Source organism: Epinephelus fuscoguttatus, linkage group LG1 (genome assembly GCF_011397635.1).
Source record: "Epinephelus fuscoguttatus linkage group LG1, E.fuscoguttatus.final_Chr_v1".
NCBI classification, from domain to species: Eukaryota; Metazoa; Chordata; class Actinopteri; order Perciformes; family Serranidae; genus Epinephelus; species Epinephelus fuscoguttatus.
In genome coordinates this window covers 25,367,374-25,389,383 of record NC_064752.1, presented here as the reverse complement: position 1 = coordinate 25,389,383, position 22,010 = coordinate 25,367,374, and the positions used below count along the sequence as shown (strand labels likewise).

Genomic DNA, 22,010 nt, shown 5'->3' with positions numbered 1-22,010 from the left:
GAGCGTTTACCATCTCAAATCCTACGCCTGAAGACGCAGACTGGGCAGAGAACTGATGTTGTAGTGCCGCTGCCCAGCCTGTCCTCAGATGTGGGATTTAAGATGCTAATTGTAACACAGGAAAGAAACAGTTCTTCAACAAAGTATTCAACTTTGTCTTTGAAAAATATAAAGTCTAAATTGTGTCACAAAAAACAGCAGTGTGAGAAACACTGGTTATGGAAAGGTGCTTTATTTCTCCAAACCTCACACACATCCTCAGAACATTCTTCATCATGGCACTGAAAGTAGAATATGTACATCATTACAAAAACAATACATCATTTGTATAAAACAATATGTACACGTTCTCAGCTTGTGGTCGTCTGTACAACAACAAACACGTTAAGCAAAAGAGGGGAATATTCATGGAATGATTGCTGCCTTTTTATCTGGTTCACTTCATGTTGCTTCACATTTACTGAAGACGGCGAGGACTTTCAAGAACCTTAGTGTTGTCGAGATATAAAACTAAATGTCATTAAATACCATGTAGCAAATAAAGCTTGGATATCTAGCCTTGTGTTAGGACTGTGTACAGTAAAGGCCACTGGATAATAATATAATTCTATTATTCGTCGCATCATGGTTAAATGTTTCCTGGCTGTGTTTAAAGCTCACAATGGCACAGTAATCACAGTAATGGCACACAGTAGACGCCATTTTCTTCAGACGACATTTGGCAAAAGTTAAGAGTAGTCAAGTAAATTTCACAATGCAACTATGATGTTGCCATCTATACGAAAAAAATCAATCACACTTGATGGCAAAAAGTTGTTTGGGTATTTCTTTTAAAAATTAGGGTCCAACATCAGCTGACAACCTCAGACGAATAAAGTGCACGAGGTTACAGTGAGTTCATGTTTTGTGAGAGCGACATGTTCGAATTTAGATCTAAGTCATGGAACAAATTTGTATTCAAACATGATTTGGAGGAGCATAGAGCTCCGTATGACAAAAAATATGACTTCACCTCCTTCATGTTCGCCTGGGTCTGTCCTGGAATGCAGTTTCATGGCGCATGACTTGTTTTACACATGTAATACATTCACCTTGGTTAAGCTCACAAAAATAATAAATACAAATGCAATAATAAAAACACAAAGAGCAAATAATCATCCAGACAGCGCCTACAGTAACTCGCCCTACAAGTCCCACTCTACCAGGAGAACTCTAAATGCTACTAAACACATCATTTATTCTGTTGGTCTGATTTTAATCAGTAAAACTCAGTGCACAGTCAGAAAATGCGAATAAATATCACATGTCTAAAAAAACTAATTAGCAAACACAAATTTCTATCAAAGGTCACTGGGCCGTCTCTTTGTCCAAAAAATATTACTGTCGCTCAACTTGGTCTCTGGCTCTATTAATCTTTGCTTTAAAGGAATAGTTTAACATTTTGGGAAATGCACTCATTTGCTTTCTTGCAGAGAGTTACAATATATGAGAAGATGGTTAGTAAGGCTACAACAAGCAGCTGGTTAACTTAGCTCAGCACAGCACTCTGTCCAAGGGTGAAATAAAAATAAATCTGCAAGCAGCTCATTAATTATCACATTAGGCCTTGTTTGTTTAAAGAGACAGTTCACCCCCAAATAAAAAATGCATGAGAACTGGATACAGTGCTAAAGGTGGTGCCCCGTTCATTCCTATGACAGCTGCTCAGTGGAGCATGGAGCCAAAAAGTTTGAAGAGACTTTTGCCAGCTGAGCAACTAACTTTCAGTTTAGCCCTGCGCTAACTTAAATTGGGATAAAGGGATTTGATTTTGTAGCTCTTCTAGACTTTCCAAATGTTATTGGACCGAATGAATTAAATCCCGATAGTAAAATGTTTGGGGGTTCTGACGCTCAAAAAATGTATCCACTGATTTGCAGGCATCTCTTCTCCAACATATGTAAGGGACAAAATCTTTTTCGGCCCAATGGCATCACGTGATGGATCCCGAAGTTGTAATTCCATGGTTTGACCACTATGTTAAATTGGCCTCAAAGCCTGGAGCTGTTCCTGAGGGTTTGATATCACCGTGCAGAAGGAAGCGTGCATCTACTCATGGACGAGAGACTCGTGCTTGTGACAGTGTGTGGTGTGAACATTAACGTTAGCTAGCTCAGAGGTGCTAGGTGAGCTAGTAGTAGATGCACACTTCCTTCTGCGCAGTGATGCAGTTAAAGGGTGTAGTTCAGTAAAAAGAAAGAGTTCCTACACGAAACTGCTCACAACAAGGTCTGTGAATTATCTTGAGTGAATGGGTCATGATTTCTGGAGAGAGACATTGATGTTGAGTTTTTCCAACATATTTCTTTTTGGCGCTTTGAGCACCACAAGTTGAGTGTCATCTAATTCCATTATATTGAAGGCAGACATCTCTACCGCCGATATCTCCAGCACTCCACAGCTCACACCAAAACAATCTAGATTGATAAATAGTACAGGTGAGAGGGAAAATATGTATTTTTGGTTTTTTGGTTGAACTGTCCCTTTAAGCCAAAAACAACCCAAGTGGAAAAATGGTAGTTTTCTGGAACAGTGCAGTCCGTACAATGAGGAATTGTGTTTTTTCCACTTCAATATTTATACAGATTAAAAGAAATAAAACATGTGTATTTATAGTTATTATATTATGTATATTATTATAATAATTGTTAATTTCCCCTTATTGTCAAACTATTCCTTTTTTTACCCGACAGGTTCACACATTCATGAAACCCATCACTTCAAGTCATCTCAACTAAACACACACACCATCAAACAGCAGTTAAAAACAGTTCACTAACAGTGTTTCGACTTAAAAGAACAAAAGGACAGAACCTGAAGTGCTGCGTGAGAGGGAGTAAAATACAAAACCAACCTGTTATTCAAATTTACAGAGAAATACTGAAACTATTTTCCCTGTGCTGATTACGTTGTCGTGTGGTAAACTCAAATGTAATATCAGAGACTTTGATGGGTCAGTTACTGGATACTTTTTGACATTAAACAGAGAAAAAGTCACTGCCCTAGTGACAAGAGAGCAGCAGAAGCAGCTACAATTAAATATGGCCGCCTACACACTGGTCTTTCTTCACACTGCTGCTGAACCTTCACATGATAATAAAAATCTTTCCTGAGCGTTCTCTCTCCTACCTGCACCACCTCCCACTCCCACCCCCCCTCCTCTACCGCCTCCTCCTCCTCCTACACATTATAGTCTTGGGTGGCAGTTGTGGTGGGCACGGTAGCACTGTTCAGTGTTGATGTTGCAGAGGGCCGCTCCCTCCTGACATATCTTGGCTTCCTCACTTCAAAGGAAACACAGAACAAAAGGAAACATATAATCACTGTTAACAAGAGGAGACATGCAGTGGAATGGCTTGATGGCCTGTTCTGTGCTTTTAAGAACAACTTATACGCCTGAGATCGTCTCTTTTAGTGCCTGCCATTGCTACAACAGTCCTCAAGCATGGAGCAATCCTCACCAACGTTGCCAAAGACTCATGTAATGTTTTCACTGCTCTGCATTTCTCAATAGCTTCACATTATCTTACAACCTGTTCAGCAAGGTCGGAGTTTCACAACAGGAAGTTAACAGACTAGGATAGTGAAGTTGTTTTACCTGTCGAGGAGGGAATCATGACAGCCTAGCAAGGAGAAAGAAACTGAAATTATCACCTTCCCTTTGACACACGTTTACAAATGTCTGGATAACAACAGTCACAAGGCTCCAAAAACACTTCAGTGTGTGATAAGTGACCAAAAACAACAAAATGGACTTACTGTCTCACTTGGTTGGAATATGAAGGCTGTAAAGTACACAAAACATTTTGCATTTGAGTTTAACTGACTGAAAGCATAGAAATTAAACTGTTTTCAATGTTCTCTAAGCACTTTCATGCTTTATCATATTCATTTTAATGGATGTGGTGGGTAATTTGTATCAGAGCTGTGCAGCACTCACCCTTGTTGCGGCGGTAGAAGATGCTCGGGAGTCGGTTGGAGCGTTTGAGGTAGAAAAAGGAGGCGACAGAGAGGATCAGGAACAGGCTGATCAACAGTGTTCCCAAAAGAAGAGAGGCTGCCACACCTGGCCCTCCTGCTCAGGACCATAAGCACAGAACAGGAAACAGCTGATAAGACACGTGGTGAATATCTTACCGGCCACTGCAGACTGTTACTCTATTGTCATACACAGCTTGTTACTTGGAGAAAAGTGTACCATTCTATTAGCTAACATAAGGCTGGGGGCGGCAGAGATCTGGAAAAGGCAGGATTTGAACGCACACCCTCCTCCTGCAGCTCCTCCCTCTCTCTGTCCTAAGCCCCTCCCACCAGATGACCACAGGGATATGCATATGCTGTATACAATAACCCACAGTTTCCAATACATGCATTTATTTCATCTTCTTTCATTGTAGAGTTGCCCAAACCTCACCCACTTAGCTTCCTCTTGCCCCACTCTCTTTCTCTGTTTATCAGAACACAAATGAGACAAGAATTAGACGACTAGCCCCACAGCCCCTCCGTCTCGCTCCGTGCTGCTGTGTGAGCCCGCAGCAGCTCAGAAGATGGACCTTCAGTCGGCAGCTGTAGCAACTTAAATTTGACCAGCACAAACCCACCCAGCACTGGGTGTCACAGCAAGCTGGTGGCCAGCAGCAGTGCCGGATCTAATCTGTGTAATGGCAGCAACAGAAAGTTTGCTGATCTGGCAAAGAGTCGGGTCTGTCCAGTCTCCAAGAGCTGGGGTTTGTCCTGGCTGAATTTGGTTTGCTGCAGCCGCCGACTGGGGGTGCATCTCCGGAACTGCTTCACACTCTCCTCCCGGTGAGGTGGTCTGTAGAAGCGCAGAGTGAGGTGGAGATACTTCAGAGAGACAGTAATGCCCAAATAGATGCCTGTTTGAGAGAACTGACCTGTGTCTGTGTTGCAGTGAAAAAGGCTCTGTGCACTGTGATACTAACTTTCTCTGCAGGACTCTTTGCCATTGAATCAGCCTTTCACTGAAGAGACATGCACACACACATCTGCATTTGTAGAACAGCTAACAGGAACGCTCTCTTTCCGAAATCATCTGTGATTGGTCAAAGACTCCCATTACGGTCTAGATTTTCGATAGTCTGAAAACAGAGCCGAGAGGAGGTGCAGGAGAAGTGCAGTTTTCTCTCAGTCCACTTGAATTACAATATGCTTAAAGTTTATGATGTGATTTTTGCCAAAATGAAACTACCTACCCCAGCTTTACATTTTTAAATTAATTTTACTATATTACCCCTTAAGGTTGGTTCTTTGATTCACTTTGACTTTCGTAATGATTCAGACTTGTATACACAGCTACAGAAAATGCTGAGAAATAAACATGAGGAAATAAGTAAATCAGCTGACTGTGAATTTGATATCTTACCAATTTTAGGAATGACAGTAGTTACGGTCGTGTGATTTTTCCTCTCCACTGTGTAGTCTAGCGTGCACACAAAAAGGGCAAATTGAAAAAAGACACGATTCAGTGTAGCACTCAGATTTCTGCTTACGAACAGACAGTTTCCAGTCCTTACTGTAGGTGCAGATTGTTATGTTCTCCAGATCCACAGCTGCTGAGTCACAGAATATGCAAACAGTGTTGCTGTTCTCAAGGACACGCAGGAAGCATCCTGAAGAAGCCAAAACAAGAACATTTTTCACTTTTTTAACCCTTTGATACCCTTGTACTAGCAAATCATCTATTTCACCCTGTCCTTTAACAGACAAAGATAAAACTGAACATGACAAAATGATATGCCTTTCATATTTACCTACATTAATTGCTTTATACACTGTATGTATAGCATGTTTCTTGGTATGCACCAAAAGAGAAACATTTTGCTGAACTAATCCAGTTTTAAAAGTGTGCAAGTTTAAAATGGACAATGACAAAGAGTTGTTTTCCTTTTTCACACATTGCCAAGGATTAGCATAACACATAAGCACAGGGATTTGTACAGGCTGTTGTTAAAGTTTCAGTCCTTTCACTGTGTCTTTATAGCTGCAGTGGCAAACTGTCTCCTTTTTTTTTCGGTCAAAAATCCACTGACATAATCTTGGACTTAACTTCTATAGCACTTTTCAAGTCTTCAACCACTCAAAGTGCTTTAATACGACATGTGCCATTCACCCATTCGCACACTGGTGGGCCTAGGCTACTGTACAAAGTGCCACCTGCTACTCAGTTAGCATTCACTCGCACTCACACACTGATGGGACAGCCGTCAGGAGCAATTTGGGGCTCAGTATCTTGCCCAAGGATGCTTCAACATGCTGGCTGTAGGAGCCGGGGATCGAACTGCCGATCTTCTAGTCTCGCCACCAGACAATCAGAGATCTCCACCCTCTGATAGTCTGGGGACACTCCTTTCTAAAGTGTGTTTAACACACCGGAGAAAACGGCCAGCAACAAAGCAACTCCTCTTGCATTTTTGAAAAGGACACGACCTCCCGGAAATGTGCGCTCCCTCTTTTCTCGTCCACAAGGAAACAAACACACAGAGAGCTTGAAAATGAATGCCGAGAAATTTAACTCCGTTTTATCAAACGTGTGCTTACAACGACTTTGTTTTAAACTTCTAACGCAGTCGGACTATGTTTACGAGCATAAGAGTTCAGCGAGCCACCGAAGGACCGCCCTGCAGATTTACTATTGGTTCTGCAACGTATGGAGTTTTTTAAACTCTGAAATTGTATCCGCCCATCTAAACACAAAATCAGGGAGAAAGACATCAGTCTTTAGTTAAGCAAAGCGTCTAAAGACTGACTTGTGAGTCTACCGATCTTCCAATTAGTGGACAACTACCTCCAAACTGCAGCATATCTCCTCACTGTCATTATGTCTTTTAATGAACTCTGAAAGGTTTACTATGCAGGTTTGTCACTTCCTGTTTGTAAATGCGCTCTCCAGCAAAAGTGAAAGTAAAAGCCAACCTCAGATTCTTGTTTAGCAATTCAATGTGCTGTATTTGTGGTTGTCTCTTGGATACATGCTGCTTACGGTGTGGAACCTGGTCACTACCTTTTTATACAGGGTTGACCTCACCTGAGCTCTGTGGGGGGTGCATGCCCATAAACCTCCCGAACACAGAATAAATGAAGAAAATACAGGCAGAGGGCAGAGTCTCTGCAGAGAGATACACCACCGCAAACTTCTAGTGGGTCTAAGTGATGATCGAGAGAGATAACATCTGTATGAGTCTACACATTGTTTAGGAAACTCCTGCATTCCGTATGTTTAAGTAATTATATGAGACAGACTGATTAATGACCAGAGCGTCAATTTCTAACTGACAATAATGAAATAACAATGATCTTACAAGGTCAAAACTCTTGGTGACATTGTGTATACGTGTAAAAAAGACCCTCCACCTTACCTGGCTCACAGTGGGTGTCATTTGAACATGAAATATTCACTCTCTGTTTCTCGCCACAGCACTCAAGTGAGTTCTGATGTAAAGCCTGCAGACAGAACAGCATTCACAGATTAACAAATCAGTGCGACCTCAACAAAAGTTCACGTCGGCTCTCGGGCTGAGGAACATCTAGTCCCTACCTTTGTTACAGGTGTCTCTGGTCGGATAAGAATCACAGTTGCAGCCAAGACCAGAAGGAATGACAGAGCCATAGTCGAACCCTGGAAGATCAGAACAGACTTGAATTAGATACACATCAGTGACTTTGACAGGACACACTGTAGGACAAATACCTTTATATTTTTAGTCCAACAGGAAAGAAGAATGATAAAATATTATTTGACTGGTTGGATAATCATCTAACAAACATTGTATTTAATTATAAGGAAAACTAGAATAATTCGAACAAGTTGGAAACGTCCTGTCTTGTGTCTTGTGCTGTTTATTGATCAAACAAAATGGAACAATAAAGCTGGGTATAATACACAGTGGAGACAGTCTGTACAAATGTCTGGCCACATTTGTGGTACTTTTTATTTATTCTTTAATCATTCAATCTTGACAATAGGCTGCGTTACATTTAGGCAAAGTTCTTGTACAGCAAACAACATTAAATATTAATTTAGCTTCTTCTGGTAAATGAAAAAGGGGTACTGCAGAAAAAAACAGACTAACATTCTCAACTTTAGGTATACCAACACTCAAGCATCTATTTTGTGGATTCTGCATTAGGGATGCACGATAAAATCAGCACGTCATCGGTATCGGGCCAATATTGGCTTTAAAATTAACTATCAGAATCGGCCAACATGCTTCTTCTTACTTTGCACAATGAATGAATATTACATACATTTAAAAGTACTGTATTTCATGTCTCACGGTAAGAGTATTCATGTATAATATAATGTTAATTCCACTACGGGAGAGAGTGTGTTTCTACGCCCCTAAAATGTGGAATTCGTTACCTACTCTAATGTGAAGTAACATTACAGTCTTGATTTTTAAGCTTTAACCATTGGTTTTTACCATCTTGTATCTCTCCTGTTCATTTTTATTATATTTTATGTATTTATTTACTTACTCTCTTTTTAATATATGGAGTTTTGATGATCTTTTTTGTTAGTTTGCTCTGTTATGGTTGGTTTGCTTTTTTTAATATTCTATTGTCTTGTGTCTGAGTCATTCCAGTTTTGCTAAGTGGAGCACTTTGGGCTGCATGTTCGCATGAAAGGTGTCTATATAAATCAAGTTGAGTTGGTTGATAGCATAACACATCTGATAAGTGAAAACTATCCTCTGGCTGATGATAAGTTACATGTTTGATACTGATCAATGCTGCATCCTAACTGTACAGATAAGTCCCCCACAAACACAACACTTTAACTATACACACAGCTAACTTTTTTTAATGGATCATAACTTTAGTGTAAAGAGTTAAACAACACATTCAGTGTCTCAAAGATGGCATGAAATTAGCTAACGTCAGTCACACAGGAAACAACCAAGGTGTTTAGCTAGCTAGCACCTGTCACTGGGATGAAGTTAAATCGTGATAGCGCTCACAGTCAGAGCTGAAATATCGATGTCAGCGTTACAGAGGCAGATCTGATCATCTATTTACACCTGTTTAACATTATGGGGTCATGTTTACAATCTCAGACTGAGCAGCTGCACATAACAAAAAGTTCACTCACCAGCCAAACGCTCGGCTCCGGCCTGACCAGACTCCTCGGTGTGGTTTAATCAGCGTCAGGTCAGGTCCGCCGCACAGGTCCGATCAGAAACACACCGACAGTTACAGCAGATATGTCTTTAACACACCTTCAGACACGGACAGACACTCAGTGCGTAGCTCATAGCTACCTGCTTTCATTTAGCATGGACACTTCCGGGTGAGGTTTTCAGAATAAAACACTGGCAGTGTTTATATTTCAGGATGTCTGCCTATAAAACTAAGTAAAATTAAAATTAAAATTCTGGCGATTACTAAAAATATAGAAATACAACAACTAATAATTATTATTACTACAACAATAAATTATTATTATTATTATTATTATTATCATCATCATCATTATAGTCTTGTGTGTACAGTTATTATATATATATATATATTCTATTTTTTAATCTTTATTTTTTTTCTATGTAAGTATAAATTGTCACCCCCCTTTTTCTGCCTGTGCTTTGAGCTGCTTTGACATTAATGAAGTTTATCTTATCTTATTATTATTATTATTATCATTATTATTATTATTATTATTATTATTATATTTAAAAAATATATATATAATTAGAAAATATAATTAAATTATAATGGAAGAGGGCTGTTTATTTATGAAACATGTAAAGTGAAAACTGTATGTAAAATACAGATGTGTTTAACTTTTGGGAGTCATCTAGGGAATGGACTCAGTGCTGAGTTGAAATTGTGTTGCTGCCTGTTTCAAAAAGCCTTCAAATGTAAAATGATTAAAATGTAAAATAACTGAGGATCGCAGAGTATAATGTTTTCAATTACTAATTTATTTATTTCCTTTCTTTGATATTGTTGATATCCTGAGTTATCCTTTGTTTGATAGGCAAATAAAAGCTTTGGGATTCAGCCTATTCCTTATAGACTGTGAGAAAATTTGATATGCTGTGCGTATGTATGTATATGTATATATGTTTTCTCATTACTGTACAATATATTTTCAGAAAAGATTGAAAGGGAGAATACTACATGACAGCTGCATATATGTATATTTGGATACACTGACACATTGCTTGACTATATATGATGCTATTTGTTGACATGCCTCAGTAAAACACATTTGAAACAAACTGTGAGAAAGTTTGTGTGTTTCTCAACATGTATGTAACCAAAATCAAAATTATTCATTGAATAATAATAATAATGATGATTATAATAAAACAAGGGAGTTGTACATAAAGCTGGTTGTCGTGAATCTACAAATCAACTGTTTATAGCAGGGGCCAGGAGCCAGCCCAGCAAAGGGTCCAATCCGGCCCACTTGGACACCTAATAGTGATGCACTTGTGAAGGCTAAGAGGTGGCAGGTTTCAGGAGCAAGTTAAACACTGAGTAGCTTTCTTCATGTAAAATGCTGCTTCAGAGGCTTTTCCACCCCGACCAGAACACAGTTCTTTTCTTTCATCCTAGTTTGGTGTGGTGTTGTTAGGATTACTACACATATTGGAAATGTATGGAAATATGCACATGTAATGACTGTAAGCAGTAGACTGACTGAATGTGACCTGTAAACTGAAATAAGTTTGACACCCCTGGTTTAAAGCATCCGATACAGGGGCGTAAATATAGACAGTGTAGGCAGTGCAATTCCAATGGGGCCCCTGCGGTGGAGGGGCTCTGTTCATCTGATATAAACTTTGTTTGGTGCATTTAATGTCCTTAATGCACACAGATACACAACACACTCCTCCAGTGTGTGTACGTGTATACTTTACTGTGATTATTCACTTCATACAGTCTGCAGGCCTCAGTGTCTCAGAGACTGATGGTGAATCCAAACATAGAGTTTAATGGATGGATACTGAGTTTGTTCAAACAAACAATTCATATCCTGACACTTGATCAGCTGAGAGACTTCAGTACACACTACAGTATCTCTACATGGTGTACTGACCATCAACAACAAGTGCTGAATGGATCTCAGAGTAGTGTCAGTGCATTGTGTTTACATTTAAAATTAAGAACTGAATGGAAATGAAAATCTACGGCCTCTGTGACATCACAACTCACTCTAGAATCTCACTCTAGAAATAGCTAAATAGACCCTCTGGGTGGAATTTGCTCACTTCAACTACAGCAGTTGGGGTGACTACAACCCTCGACTTATCAACAGATTACGACAGAGCGATCCTAACAACTGGACCGTATACGAAACTGTGATACAAGTAAGTCAGCGTTTCTGTCTCTGTTCGTTACATGTGATTAAATGACAAAAATATATGTAATTGTAATGAGTTACAGTTATTGAGAGAGATATCTAAGTACATTTTACAGTTATTAATCAAACTGTTAAGGGGTTATATCCAAATATAGTGTTTTCTGTAAAAAGTCAAGGATAAAAACATTCAGTCTGTTGCTTTGCCTGTTTTCTTCATGCAGAAATGACTTCTTTTTGACACAACATATTATGGACATTTCCAGCTTTATTGCAAAACACTTGTTCAACACTGATGAAGTAATTCAAATTGTTACATTACTGATTTTTACCAGGGTAACTAGTGATCTGTAACCTGTTACGTTTAAAAAATAATATACCCAACACTGGTTACAGATCAGATTATTTTGTAATTTGATTACATGAAACTAGGTCCTCTCCAAAAGCTGCTGGAAATTGATGAGGTTTGGTCAGGAGTGAAGTATGAAACACGAGTTAAAGACATGAAGACCCAAAGCAGTATTTTACATCTTCTGTGTAATCCATGACAGAATGGAAACCAGCAGATGGAAGAAGAAATAAGATGTGTACACTGTTAGGATCCTTTAAAGGGAATTAATATAATTTTCTCTTTTCTTTTCAGCTTTTCAAGACAACAAAATGACTGACCCCATTTACAATCCACCATCATTCTTTGGCCCAAACGCCATCAAGCTCCCAAGCCAATACAGGTCTATAAAGGTTCTGGGAGCGGGCAGCTATGGAGAGGTGGTGAAATGCTGGAAGAAAGACATCAACCAACCCGTGGCTGTAAAGATCCCCTTGCACGCAGATGATAATGGCAAGGAGGTGAGACAGTTTGTTGATTCTGATGTTCACAGCTGTAAAAGAGTGATTGCATATAATATATAAACTTTTACTACTTTTAGTATTTAGTGAGTTTTATTTAGTAAAGTGCAAAAAGCATTCCCCTTAAGTTAGTGCTATGAAATAATGCATTAATAGGGTCAGCTGCTGATGGAGGTGGAGGCATGAACCATCCTCAACTGCATGTCAAAGAGTTCATGTTTCCATGTTGGCCATTGCTCTGTTATTACCTATTGTATGTAATGTTTGTGCTCCATACTATGGGATATGGCCTTGAGTCAAATGAATATATGAAATGAAATAAAAAAAACTTCTAATGGGCATTATCCCTTACCTCAATTACCCAACAGTATGTAAAGCCATTAACATTAGTTGCACCTTTAGCAGCTGCCACAATAACGTGATGAACAAATGAATGCATCAGTACTAAAATACAGTAATATGATATATGATATTCTGCAAAGACCCTACTTTTACTTTAGGTACTACAAGTATATTATGATGTGAACACTTAAGCAGGTATTTTAACTCTGTGGTATTGCTACTTTTAGCATTTTAGCCCAAAAAAGCCTTTAGTATTGGACTCTGGCTTTGAAGATCGCATAGATATGTTTCACTGTCATATCAGTATTTAACAGGAAGGTTTCAGGTTACTGTTGTTAAACGTGGTCCCCAATCAATCAGTAAATCAATACAGTTTTCCATGGAGGCATGTGAGAAAAGCAAAGTTTGCTTCACAAATTCAAGGTAACACGGCATGACTAACCGATAAACGAATTGTCAATTTGTGGGTAAAGCATTCCTTTAATTGAAAGATCCCAGTACGTCTTCCACCACTGGTACAGCTTTAGTGATTATATGTAGAATAATGCAACTATCTGTCATGAGTGTGAACACAATATAAAGCTCTGCCTTCAAAAAGTGCCCCATAAATCTTCAGCATAGTTTTCTCTGACGTTCATACATGTGAACATATTAACCATCAGTGTGACACTCCTCATGTGTTTCCAGATTCCCATGATGCAGGAGTTAATGCGCCTCAAAGCTGACCAGCACAATATCATCAAGTTCCTTGGCTGGTTCAACACGAGGTGTGGAAAAGCCCTGGTGTTTGAGATGTGTGACATCAGCATAATGGACTACATTCTGAAGACCGACTGTGCCCCTATGCGACTGAGTGACATCAGCACCATCATCAAACAGGTCAGACCCACAACCATTTTCTAATTCACAATGAAAATAAAATAATTCACACTAGGATTTTTTTAATTAACAAGTTCATTTTGATGTATTCATGCTCTCTGGCAATTTATTTAGAATAAAAGTGCAAAAGAAAATAATAGATAATGATTATCTATTATTTTCTTTTGTACTTTTATTCTAAAAGAGATCCTGTTGACTCAAAGTGTCCAGCTCTGTGAATGAACATGTGATGTTTTGTGATGTCTGTGATATGTCTGTGCCTGTGATATTTGTGATCGATCTCTGTAAATGTATAGTTAGTGGAAATGAATTTCCCACTGGACGAATAAAGTGAGTCTAAGTCTAAGTCTAAATAAACTGCCAGAGAGCATGAAGATATCAAAGTAAACTTGTTCATTTAAAAAGTACGAGGGTAGGATCTCCTGGACCCCACTGATATATATAGAGAACTGGATACAGCATTGGGGGTTGTTTATTGGTACATGAGGCCAAAAAAGCCTGATTTCTGCGGTATGAAATTACCCAGAGCTCCTGCATTGTGGAGCTAAATGAGAGACTTACTGCGGCTGAGCTACTAACTTACGGTTTAGCGCTCTGCTGACTTGAATGGGGATAAAAAATATGGCCCACTGGCATCAGATGACAGACCCAGACGTTCTGATTCTATTATAGCCTTTATGTAAAATTGGCTTCAAAGCCCGGCGCTGTTCCTGGGGCCTTGCCGGACCCCCTAAGTGAGATATTGGCAACTCCTGTCATTTTGCAAAAGTATCTCCCAGGCAAAGCTGTGGTACTTTCTCTGAACTGTATTACTGATCTTGTACTTGCAGCTGGCCGAGGCTCTCAAGGCGCTGAAGAGATTTGGAGTGATTCACAATGATTTAAAACTGGACAACATCATGATGGTGAATCACAGGATACGACCCTTCAAGGTCAAGCTAATTGACTTTGGCTTGGCCTTGCCAACATCTGAAGCCAAGCAGGGCATGGATCTGTTGACCATCAACAGGTAAGATCTATAGAAACACTGATTGTTATTATCATACTGGAGGGACTTTGTAGTTCCTTCCATGTGCTAATTGAATCCTTGAAATATGACAGTGTTACTCATTCTGTGTGATACTTTTCTTCCACACCCAGTTCTCCAGAAATGATTTTGGACCTTCCATTTTCTGAGGCCATTGACATGTGGTCATTGGGCTGTGCGATGGCCACCATGATCATCGGCGATTACCTGCTGTTTGGATCAAATGCATATGAAGCAGTAAGTCATTTACTATAGCTGGACTCTGCTTGCTGTCCACTGTCTTTCTAATAGAGTCCCCCAGGGATGAGTTAGCATTTTACCACTCCTGGTACCCTTGTCTCATAGTCAATGGGTTTTTGTTTAGATGCCTGAAATCAGGTCTTTGTTTAACACAAGCCGACGAGACTTTCACATTTTGTTCTCCAACATGAAATACGTCAGTAAATACCCAACTCGTGAACTTTGAAGCTTCCTTGAATTTTAAAAAAGGCGGTTGCCATCAAGTGGCTAAATTAGATTACAGAACGTCATCATGCCAAGCTGTGCTGAACATGGCTTTACAGTCTTGTTATGGTAGTGACGTTGGCTCATGCGACGGTAGTGTAGTTTGTTTATAACCTAACATTAGCTTTTCACTTCTGGCGATTGCATTTAGGCTTCAATAATCATGGAAGTGGTGTTTATTTAATTTTCGGCAATAATCCAGAATCCAATAGAAAAATCCCATTGGCTTTTTGACAAGGAACCAGTGTGATGCTAACTTCCACGTGGCATTATCCCTTGGACACTATAGATCGAGTACTTTTGCATGTTCTCATCCTAAGGGACCAGCCTTACTTCTTTTCACCGGCTAGTTTAGCTGGCAGCTAATGTCAGACCACACACACACACACACACACACAGTCTTGTACATGTGTCTTTGTGAGGAACCTCTTTGATACAATGCCTCTCTTAGCCCCTTCTTACCCTGATTCTGACCCAAACCTAGTTGTTACCTGAACCTTAAAACCAAGTCTTAACCCTCAGACAGGCCTTTGAAGACTTGGGCCCGCCCAAAATGTGTAGTGGTGTAAAAAAAAAAAAAGCATCTCGGCAAGAAGAGAGAAGAAGCGATCCTGTAGCATGTGTTGATGTATTGCTGTGTTTTTTCCCCCCAGATGCATTACAATGTTGAAATCCTCGGTCAGCCGCCAGACCATCTTCTTGATGATGGACTAAAGACAGAGAACTATTTCACCAGGACTGAGTCCAACAGCTGGAGGCTCAAGGTATCACAATAAAGATATTTCACCTCTAATGAAGATAACATGTTCACATTTTAACAGTAAATCAGTTGGATTTATTGAAGGGTAACTTTGGTATTTTTCAACCTGGACCCTATTTCTCCATGTTTTTGTGTCTGACTGATTAATGGGACTACAGTTCTTAAAACTGGTCCAGTATCGAGCAAGACAGCTGCAGCGGGTGGTGGTGTAGCCGACTGCAATTTAACTTCTCAGGGCATTTGTGCACCATCAGTTTTGCTTGTTTTTGCCACTGACAGGCTCAGGTTGTTATTAGAAGAATCTGACATTATGGAAAGGACCTGACAAAGATGGACCTTTCTGGTATAGAGTAAGATCTGTTTTTTAAAATCAGAAACAGCCTGAAATTGCTAACACAAAACCCACTAAACTTCATTTAAAGAATCAGTACTAATTTTAGCGTTCTTAGAGCTAGCTTATTTTTATATCTAACTGGGTGAATTAAGGTTTTATTTCAGCCAAACCACAGTTGGTGATTGTTGGAACAGTGAAAAAACGAACAAAGGTGGATTTTGTACGTTTAATTTTGTTTCTGTTGACTTGAATGAAGTGAGTTTTTGGATGATAAGTTACAGTTTATAGTTTTATAGTTTAAGTTACAGTAAATAGACTCTAGTGGGTTTGACGATAGTGAGTTCGAGGCTGTTTCCAGTTAAACAGAAAGAACCTTACTCTGACACAAAAAACACTTTCAGTGGATGTAAGTAGATTATGCCGATCTGAGACAGGTCAGTGTAACTGAGCCCTTTCATCCGTGGCTGCTTTATAGTGGTCTCGATCAACACAATTTGACCATTGTTTCCAAACATTATTCATTCCCATTCATCATCTTAGACACAATAACCTCTTGAGGGTCCAGGCTCAAAAATACTGAAGTTACCCATTACGAGGAACATTCATATAAACACATTGGACCTTCTTTCAGACACTTCATGAGTACTTGGGAGAAAACTCACACTCACATTCACACCTACGGACAATTTAGAGTCCCAGCCCTAGTCCCCAATCTGCATGTCTCTGTGGACGATCTGAGACCACGCTGACAGTGTAACTGAGCTTTCATTGAGCGTCTTTATATGAATCTTGTCGACTTGACTGACGGACAATTTGACCATTGTTTCTGAAATTATTATTATTTCCTAAACTAGCTGCGTCTGGAGGAGAATAACAAAAACGAGGCTGTGGAGCGAGGGCAGTGCATCGATCTCTTGGAGGCCATGCTTGAAATGGATCAGGCTAAGAGGATCACTCCCAGTGAAGTCCTCTCTCATCCTTTCATTGACAAAGGCCACCAGAGCTCCTGGTAAGTGTGTGTGTGTGTGTGTGTGTGTGTGGTGTCCTGATGTGAGTCTTTTTGGTCACGCTTTTTTATTTTTTTTTTTCCAGTTTGATTAGTGATTGTAAAATATTTGCTTATTGTTGTGGTAACTCATGTTTCCTGTTTCCAACCCAGTGGGAAAAAGAAAGTGAGCGAGGTTATATCCTTTGGTCCTAAAACTCGTCTGCCAAATGTAAGAGTTCAGCCTGCTGCACCAGAGAACACACTGCTGATGGAGGACGAGGAGAGTGCAGAGACTGCTCTGGAAAAGGATGCTACCATCAGCATCCACCAGGAGCACCACAGTCCAGCATCTCTCACTGTCCTTCCATCAGGTGTGATCCTGGTTCAGCCTGCTGCACCTGAGAACACACTGCTGATGGAGGACGAGGAGAGTGCAGAGACTGCTCTGGAAAAGGATGCTACCGTCAGCATCCACCAGGAGCACCACAGTCCAGCATCTCTCACTGTCCTTCCATCAGGTGTGATCCTGGTTCAGCCTGCTGCACCTGAGAACACACTGCTGATGGAGGACGAGGAGAGTGCAGTCAGGTGAGATGACTTTGGATTGGACACGACTGAAGCTTAGATGATTCCTATAAGATGTCATGACAATAACAGGAGGAATAAACTAACTGTGTGTGTGTGTGTGTGTGTGTGTGTGTGTGTGTGTGTTTAGATTGCAGGCTGAGACTGAGAGTTCCACAGTGGAAGTAGCTGACAGTGACACCTGGACATGTCAGGACTCTACCTCATGTGGTAAGAAAAAGTCACTTCTCTTTCTATCTAAATTGTTGTTCATTTGAAGGACGGATGAGGTGTTCAATGTCCTTTGATTTTCAGACGACACCGGTACCCAGCAGAAGAAGAAGAAGAAGAAGAACTGTGTCCGGCCCTTCTTCTCCTGGATGAGGAAGACCTTCGCCTCCTGCTGCACTGCCATGGATGACGGTGACATGACAAGTGAAGCTCTGTGAGGGGTTCTTCCCCTCACAGAGCTTGTCCTCCAAGGGCAGCACGGTGGCCACACAGCAGGAGCTCCTGGCCCTCTTCCTGTCTGTGTGGAGTTTGCATGTTCTCCCCGTGTCTGCGTGGGTTTCCTCCGGGTACTCCGGTTTCCTCCCACACTCTGAAAACATGCCGTTCAAGTGAACTGGACATTTTGAACAGTCACCAAAACTTTCCAATTTAAGAATTCTAATTGGTCCATAAACAATTTAATTTAATTTGTCTTTGTTTCACTGTATTTCATTTTCATCACAAAAATGTGACATAACAAACATACACAACCCACAAAAAGCCATACAACACAGAGATAAACTTTTTTGCCTATTACATTAACAACACGAGAAAATGGAGAAGAATAACAAAACGTGTCCGACAGTAGGGACTTTAGCTAATCGATGGTAAATTAAAGTGTCTAATTATTGGGCCCCAGGTACCCTGAAAATTATCCTGCAAACACAGTGTATTGTTTTGAAGTCTCTATAGATGTATCCCCGAGACTAGTTCCCTAAGCCATCTGGAGAAACAAGGAGTGCTGGTAACCTTACATTCCTTAAGAATGATCCTCTTTGCTATTAACATGCCAACCATCAGGGTCTTCTGTGCAGTATGTGGCAAATAATGGGTCAAGTTCAATCTGAATATCAGAAATTTTACAATAACAAGAGAAGATCTCCTGCAAAAACGACAGTCAGGTCAAAACCAAAAGGTATGACCCAGAGTATCTTTTGCATAGTTAGATCTGTCACAGATATCAGATACGTTAGGATACATTTTGTTAATCTTTTCTTTGGAATAATGTAATCTATGCATGACTTTGAACTGAATCAGCTGCAGTCTGGCATTAACTGAACTTAAATGGATCTTTTCCCTCCCTTCACACCTCCTCAGTCAACTCTACAACAAGATCTGCCTCCCAGAAGATTTGATATGGTTTGATTAAACAACAGTCATATTAGAAACAGTGACACAAATTTTGAGACAATATGTTTAGAACCAGGATGTTGTTTCTTCAAAACATAAAAAGAGTGTTGCTTCAGTGGGTCTTCAATTTTTTTTTAAACAAAATATTTGACTTGACTTGTAAATTATGAAAAAAGTTGGCTTCAGGAAGAGAGAAAGTTTCTTAACTCAATATAAGATGCAATTGATTATTCATGTACAGGTCCGCAATCGTTGTCAACCCTTTACTTTACTATAAAATAAATGCTTGGTCAGACTGACATGAACTAAAATTAAAATTATGATTAAAACAAACAGGAGAATATGGAGAGAATGGAGGTGCTTGAAGCACACGTTTTATTTTTTATTTTATTTTTAAATCTGACTGAGTTTATGGGTCAAAACTATCTTCCTACAGATGTATTGGATAATCCATGGTGGAAAAACAACAGTAGTGAAAGATGGGGAAACTGATCTTGAATTGTGTTTGGGAAAACGTCACAGCTCACTCACCTGCCTCCCGACCATGCTCAGCCTGTCAAGAACTTTGTGGAGAGACTTAGCTGGAGTGTTGAACTGTATTGTGTGCTATTATTTTTCTTGGCAGTACTGATTTTATTAGTATTAGTATTAGTATTTAATTCAACTTCTATCTTATATATACTCACTATACATTACTTTTTCTATATTGTATTTATAATTTATATTTCTGTCTATACTATGTATATATTTATATCTATATATATTTATATTATATTTATATTTCTGTCTACACTATATATCTTATCTATAGTGTATTTATATTTATATTTCTGTCTATACTGTATATATCTTATCTATAGTGTATTTATATTTATATTTCTGTCTATACTGTATATATCTTATCTATAGTGTATTTATATTTATATTTCTGTCTATACTGTATATATCTTATCTATAGTGTATTTATATTTATACTTCTGTCTATACTGTATATATCTTGTATTAAAGTGTATAAATTTAAAAGATGGAAAAAGGCATTGATAAAACTTTATGTTTTTTGTATGTGGGGTAAAAATAACTGTCATTACGTCCAAGCTGGTGACATGCTGATAATTACTTCCAGAGACAGATGTGATAAGGCTGACACTGTCCCTTTTGTACTTTAAATAAAATTGATTGCTTGCTTAATTGATTGATCAATTAATTAATTGTCACTATATTTGGTTCTGTGGGACGATCCAAACATCAACCAATTTACAAACTAATTTTGCAGGAATATGTTTTTATACAACCATCTATTTCAACAACTTGATGTATTTAAATTATGAAAAAATGTGGTTGTGCTTTGTTTTATTTCGGGTAGGGGAATTTCACAAACTAAAAGCTTTGAGGGGATTTGTTCCTCTGCTGCTGGGATATCCATAGTCCAGCTCAGGGGCCAACGGTTGCCCATGGACCGATTTTAAACAGCCCTCGGCTTGTTGTTTAAAATATACTTTGTGTTGCCCACACAATATTGGTTAATCAAGTGAGATCACCTTGCACTTTTTCTGTCCACATCATGATGGCAGGACTATCATACAGGTTGTAGATATGAATCAAGTAGTACTACGTAGGTGGAACTAATGCGGTTCCATAAACAGGCAAACCATAGAACAGTTACCAGCAGAAATGTCCTGTAGATAACAGATATGGCCACAACAATGCAGCATAAGATCAACAATGAGGGCCACTGCTTTTAGGAGTGATTGAAATATTAATACTTTTGCACCAACAGATGAAACAGTTGGGTTATCTCCATCGGTATGTTTTCTTTTAATAATTCACATGATGTGAGACACAGCTGGCCCCCTGATATTTTAACATCTATTTTTCTTTTTAATCTAATCTGGTCCCCATTCAAAAAAGTCAGGACACCCCTGCTGTACTGCTAAGCACCAGCAGAGGTGCCATACACACATTGAACATAATGACAAACTGATTTATTCCTTAAAATAGTTAATTAACTAGTCCATACCCACTGAGTGCACAGTTGCCCACGTACAGTTTCACATGGTGTGTGTTTGGGATACAGGTCATAGGAAATTGCAGATTAAATAGTCAACTGAACCCATTAGGAAGAGCAATGTATTCAGACAGAGTTTTTTGTGAATTTGATAGTATGATTGCTTTATTGAAAGTACAGTAGTACCATTGCCAATAGTGGGATAGTTAGTGGGCTAAAACTGTACATTAGTAGTTGAGGTAGCACGTTGAAAGGCAGATAGTTAAAGCGTTTATATGTTGTATTGACTTAAAAGTGGGGCACACTGGTAGAATGACTGACTGTCAGGATGACACACTGACAGTTTCCTTGATTATGTACAGCATACCATACCATGATTAGTCATACCAAAAATTAAAAAAAAAAAAAAGCCACAGTGACCGGTTGCATTTTAGCCATTTTGAAGCATTTTTCTGTTGTTATAGCACCACACAGTTGCCACTTAGAGTTAAATTTCTCCAGTCACCTTGAGGCGTCCTGTTCTACATATCTACCAAGTTTAGTAAAAATCGACATGGCAGTTAGGCCTAGATAAGAAATTAGCTCTCTAGCGTCCCCCATTTTGTTTGACAGGGTCAATAATGGAGGGGTTCCCTCAGATTATGAGTGGTCATATGCCTACAAAGTTGCGTGGTGATCGGTGAAACCCTTGAGATGTTATACACCTTTATGTGATGAGCCACGCCCTCTGCAATATTCATTGCCTATAGAAGCTCAGTTTTAGTAAGTTTTCCAACTTTTGCCAAGAGGGAACTTTAGATATTGGTCCCTAGATCACGTTCACCGAGTTTCATGCAGATCGGTCAAACTTCCTAGGAAGAGATTGATTTTAAGGGTTTTTCAAAAAATTCAAAATGGCGGAAAATCTGTATCACTGGAAGTTATTTGTTCCTCATGAGGAGAGGCATCTCTGTGCAAAGTTTCATGTCTCTACGACATAAGGGGCATGAGATATG

At 39.4% G+C, this 22,010-nt stretch overlaps 2 protein-coding genes across 2 annotated transcripts; one reads left to right on the top strand and one right to left on the bottom strand.

The window, feature by feature from the left end:
• Positions 1-219: 219 nt before the first annotated feature.
• lg1h1orf159 (linkage group 1 C1orf159 homolog) lies at positions 220-9,339 on the bottom strand. The gene is made up of 9 exons (XM_049585659.1): positions 9,149-9,339; positions 7,595-7,675; positions 7,416-7,500; positions 5,574-5,669; positions 5,423-5,479; positions 3,980-4,114; positions 3,799-3,824; positions 3,638-3,662; positions 220-3,323 (listed from the first exon to the last, which is right to left on the bottom strand). The coding sequence occupies exons 2-9, from the start codon at positions 7,664-7,666 to the stop codon at positions 3,220-3,222; spliced, it is 600 nt and encodes a 199-aa protein (XP_049441616.1). The 5' UTR covers positions 7,667-7,675; positions 9,149-9,339; the 3' UTR covers positions 220-3,219.
• Positions 9,340-12,022: 2,683 nt separating this feature from the next.
• On the top strand, positions 12,023-18,058 carry LOC125888417 (homeodomain-interacting protein kinase 2-like). The gene is made up of 9 exons (XM_049575789.1): positions 12,023-12,211; positions 13,241-13,432; positions 14,263-14,441; positions 14,573-14,696; positions 15,617-15,727; positions 16,912-17,066; positions 17,217-17,633; positions 17,761-17,840; positions 17,925-18,058. Exons 1-9 carry the CDS (start codon positions 12,023-12,025, stop codon positions 18,056-18,058), a joined length of 1,581 nt encoding a protein of 526 aa, XP_049431746.1.
• The last annotated feature ends 3,952 nt before the right edge of the window (positions 18,059-22,010 follow it).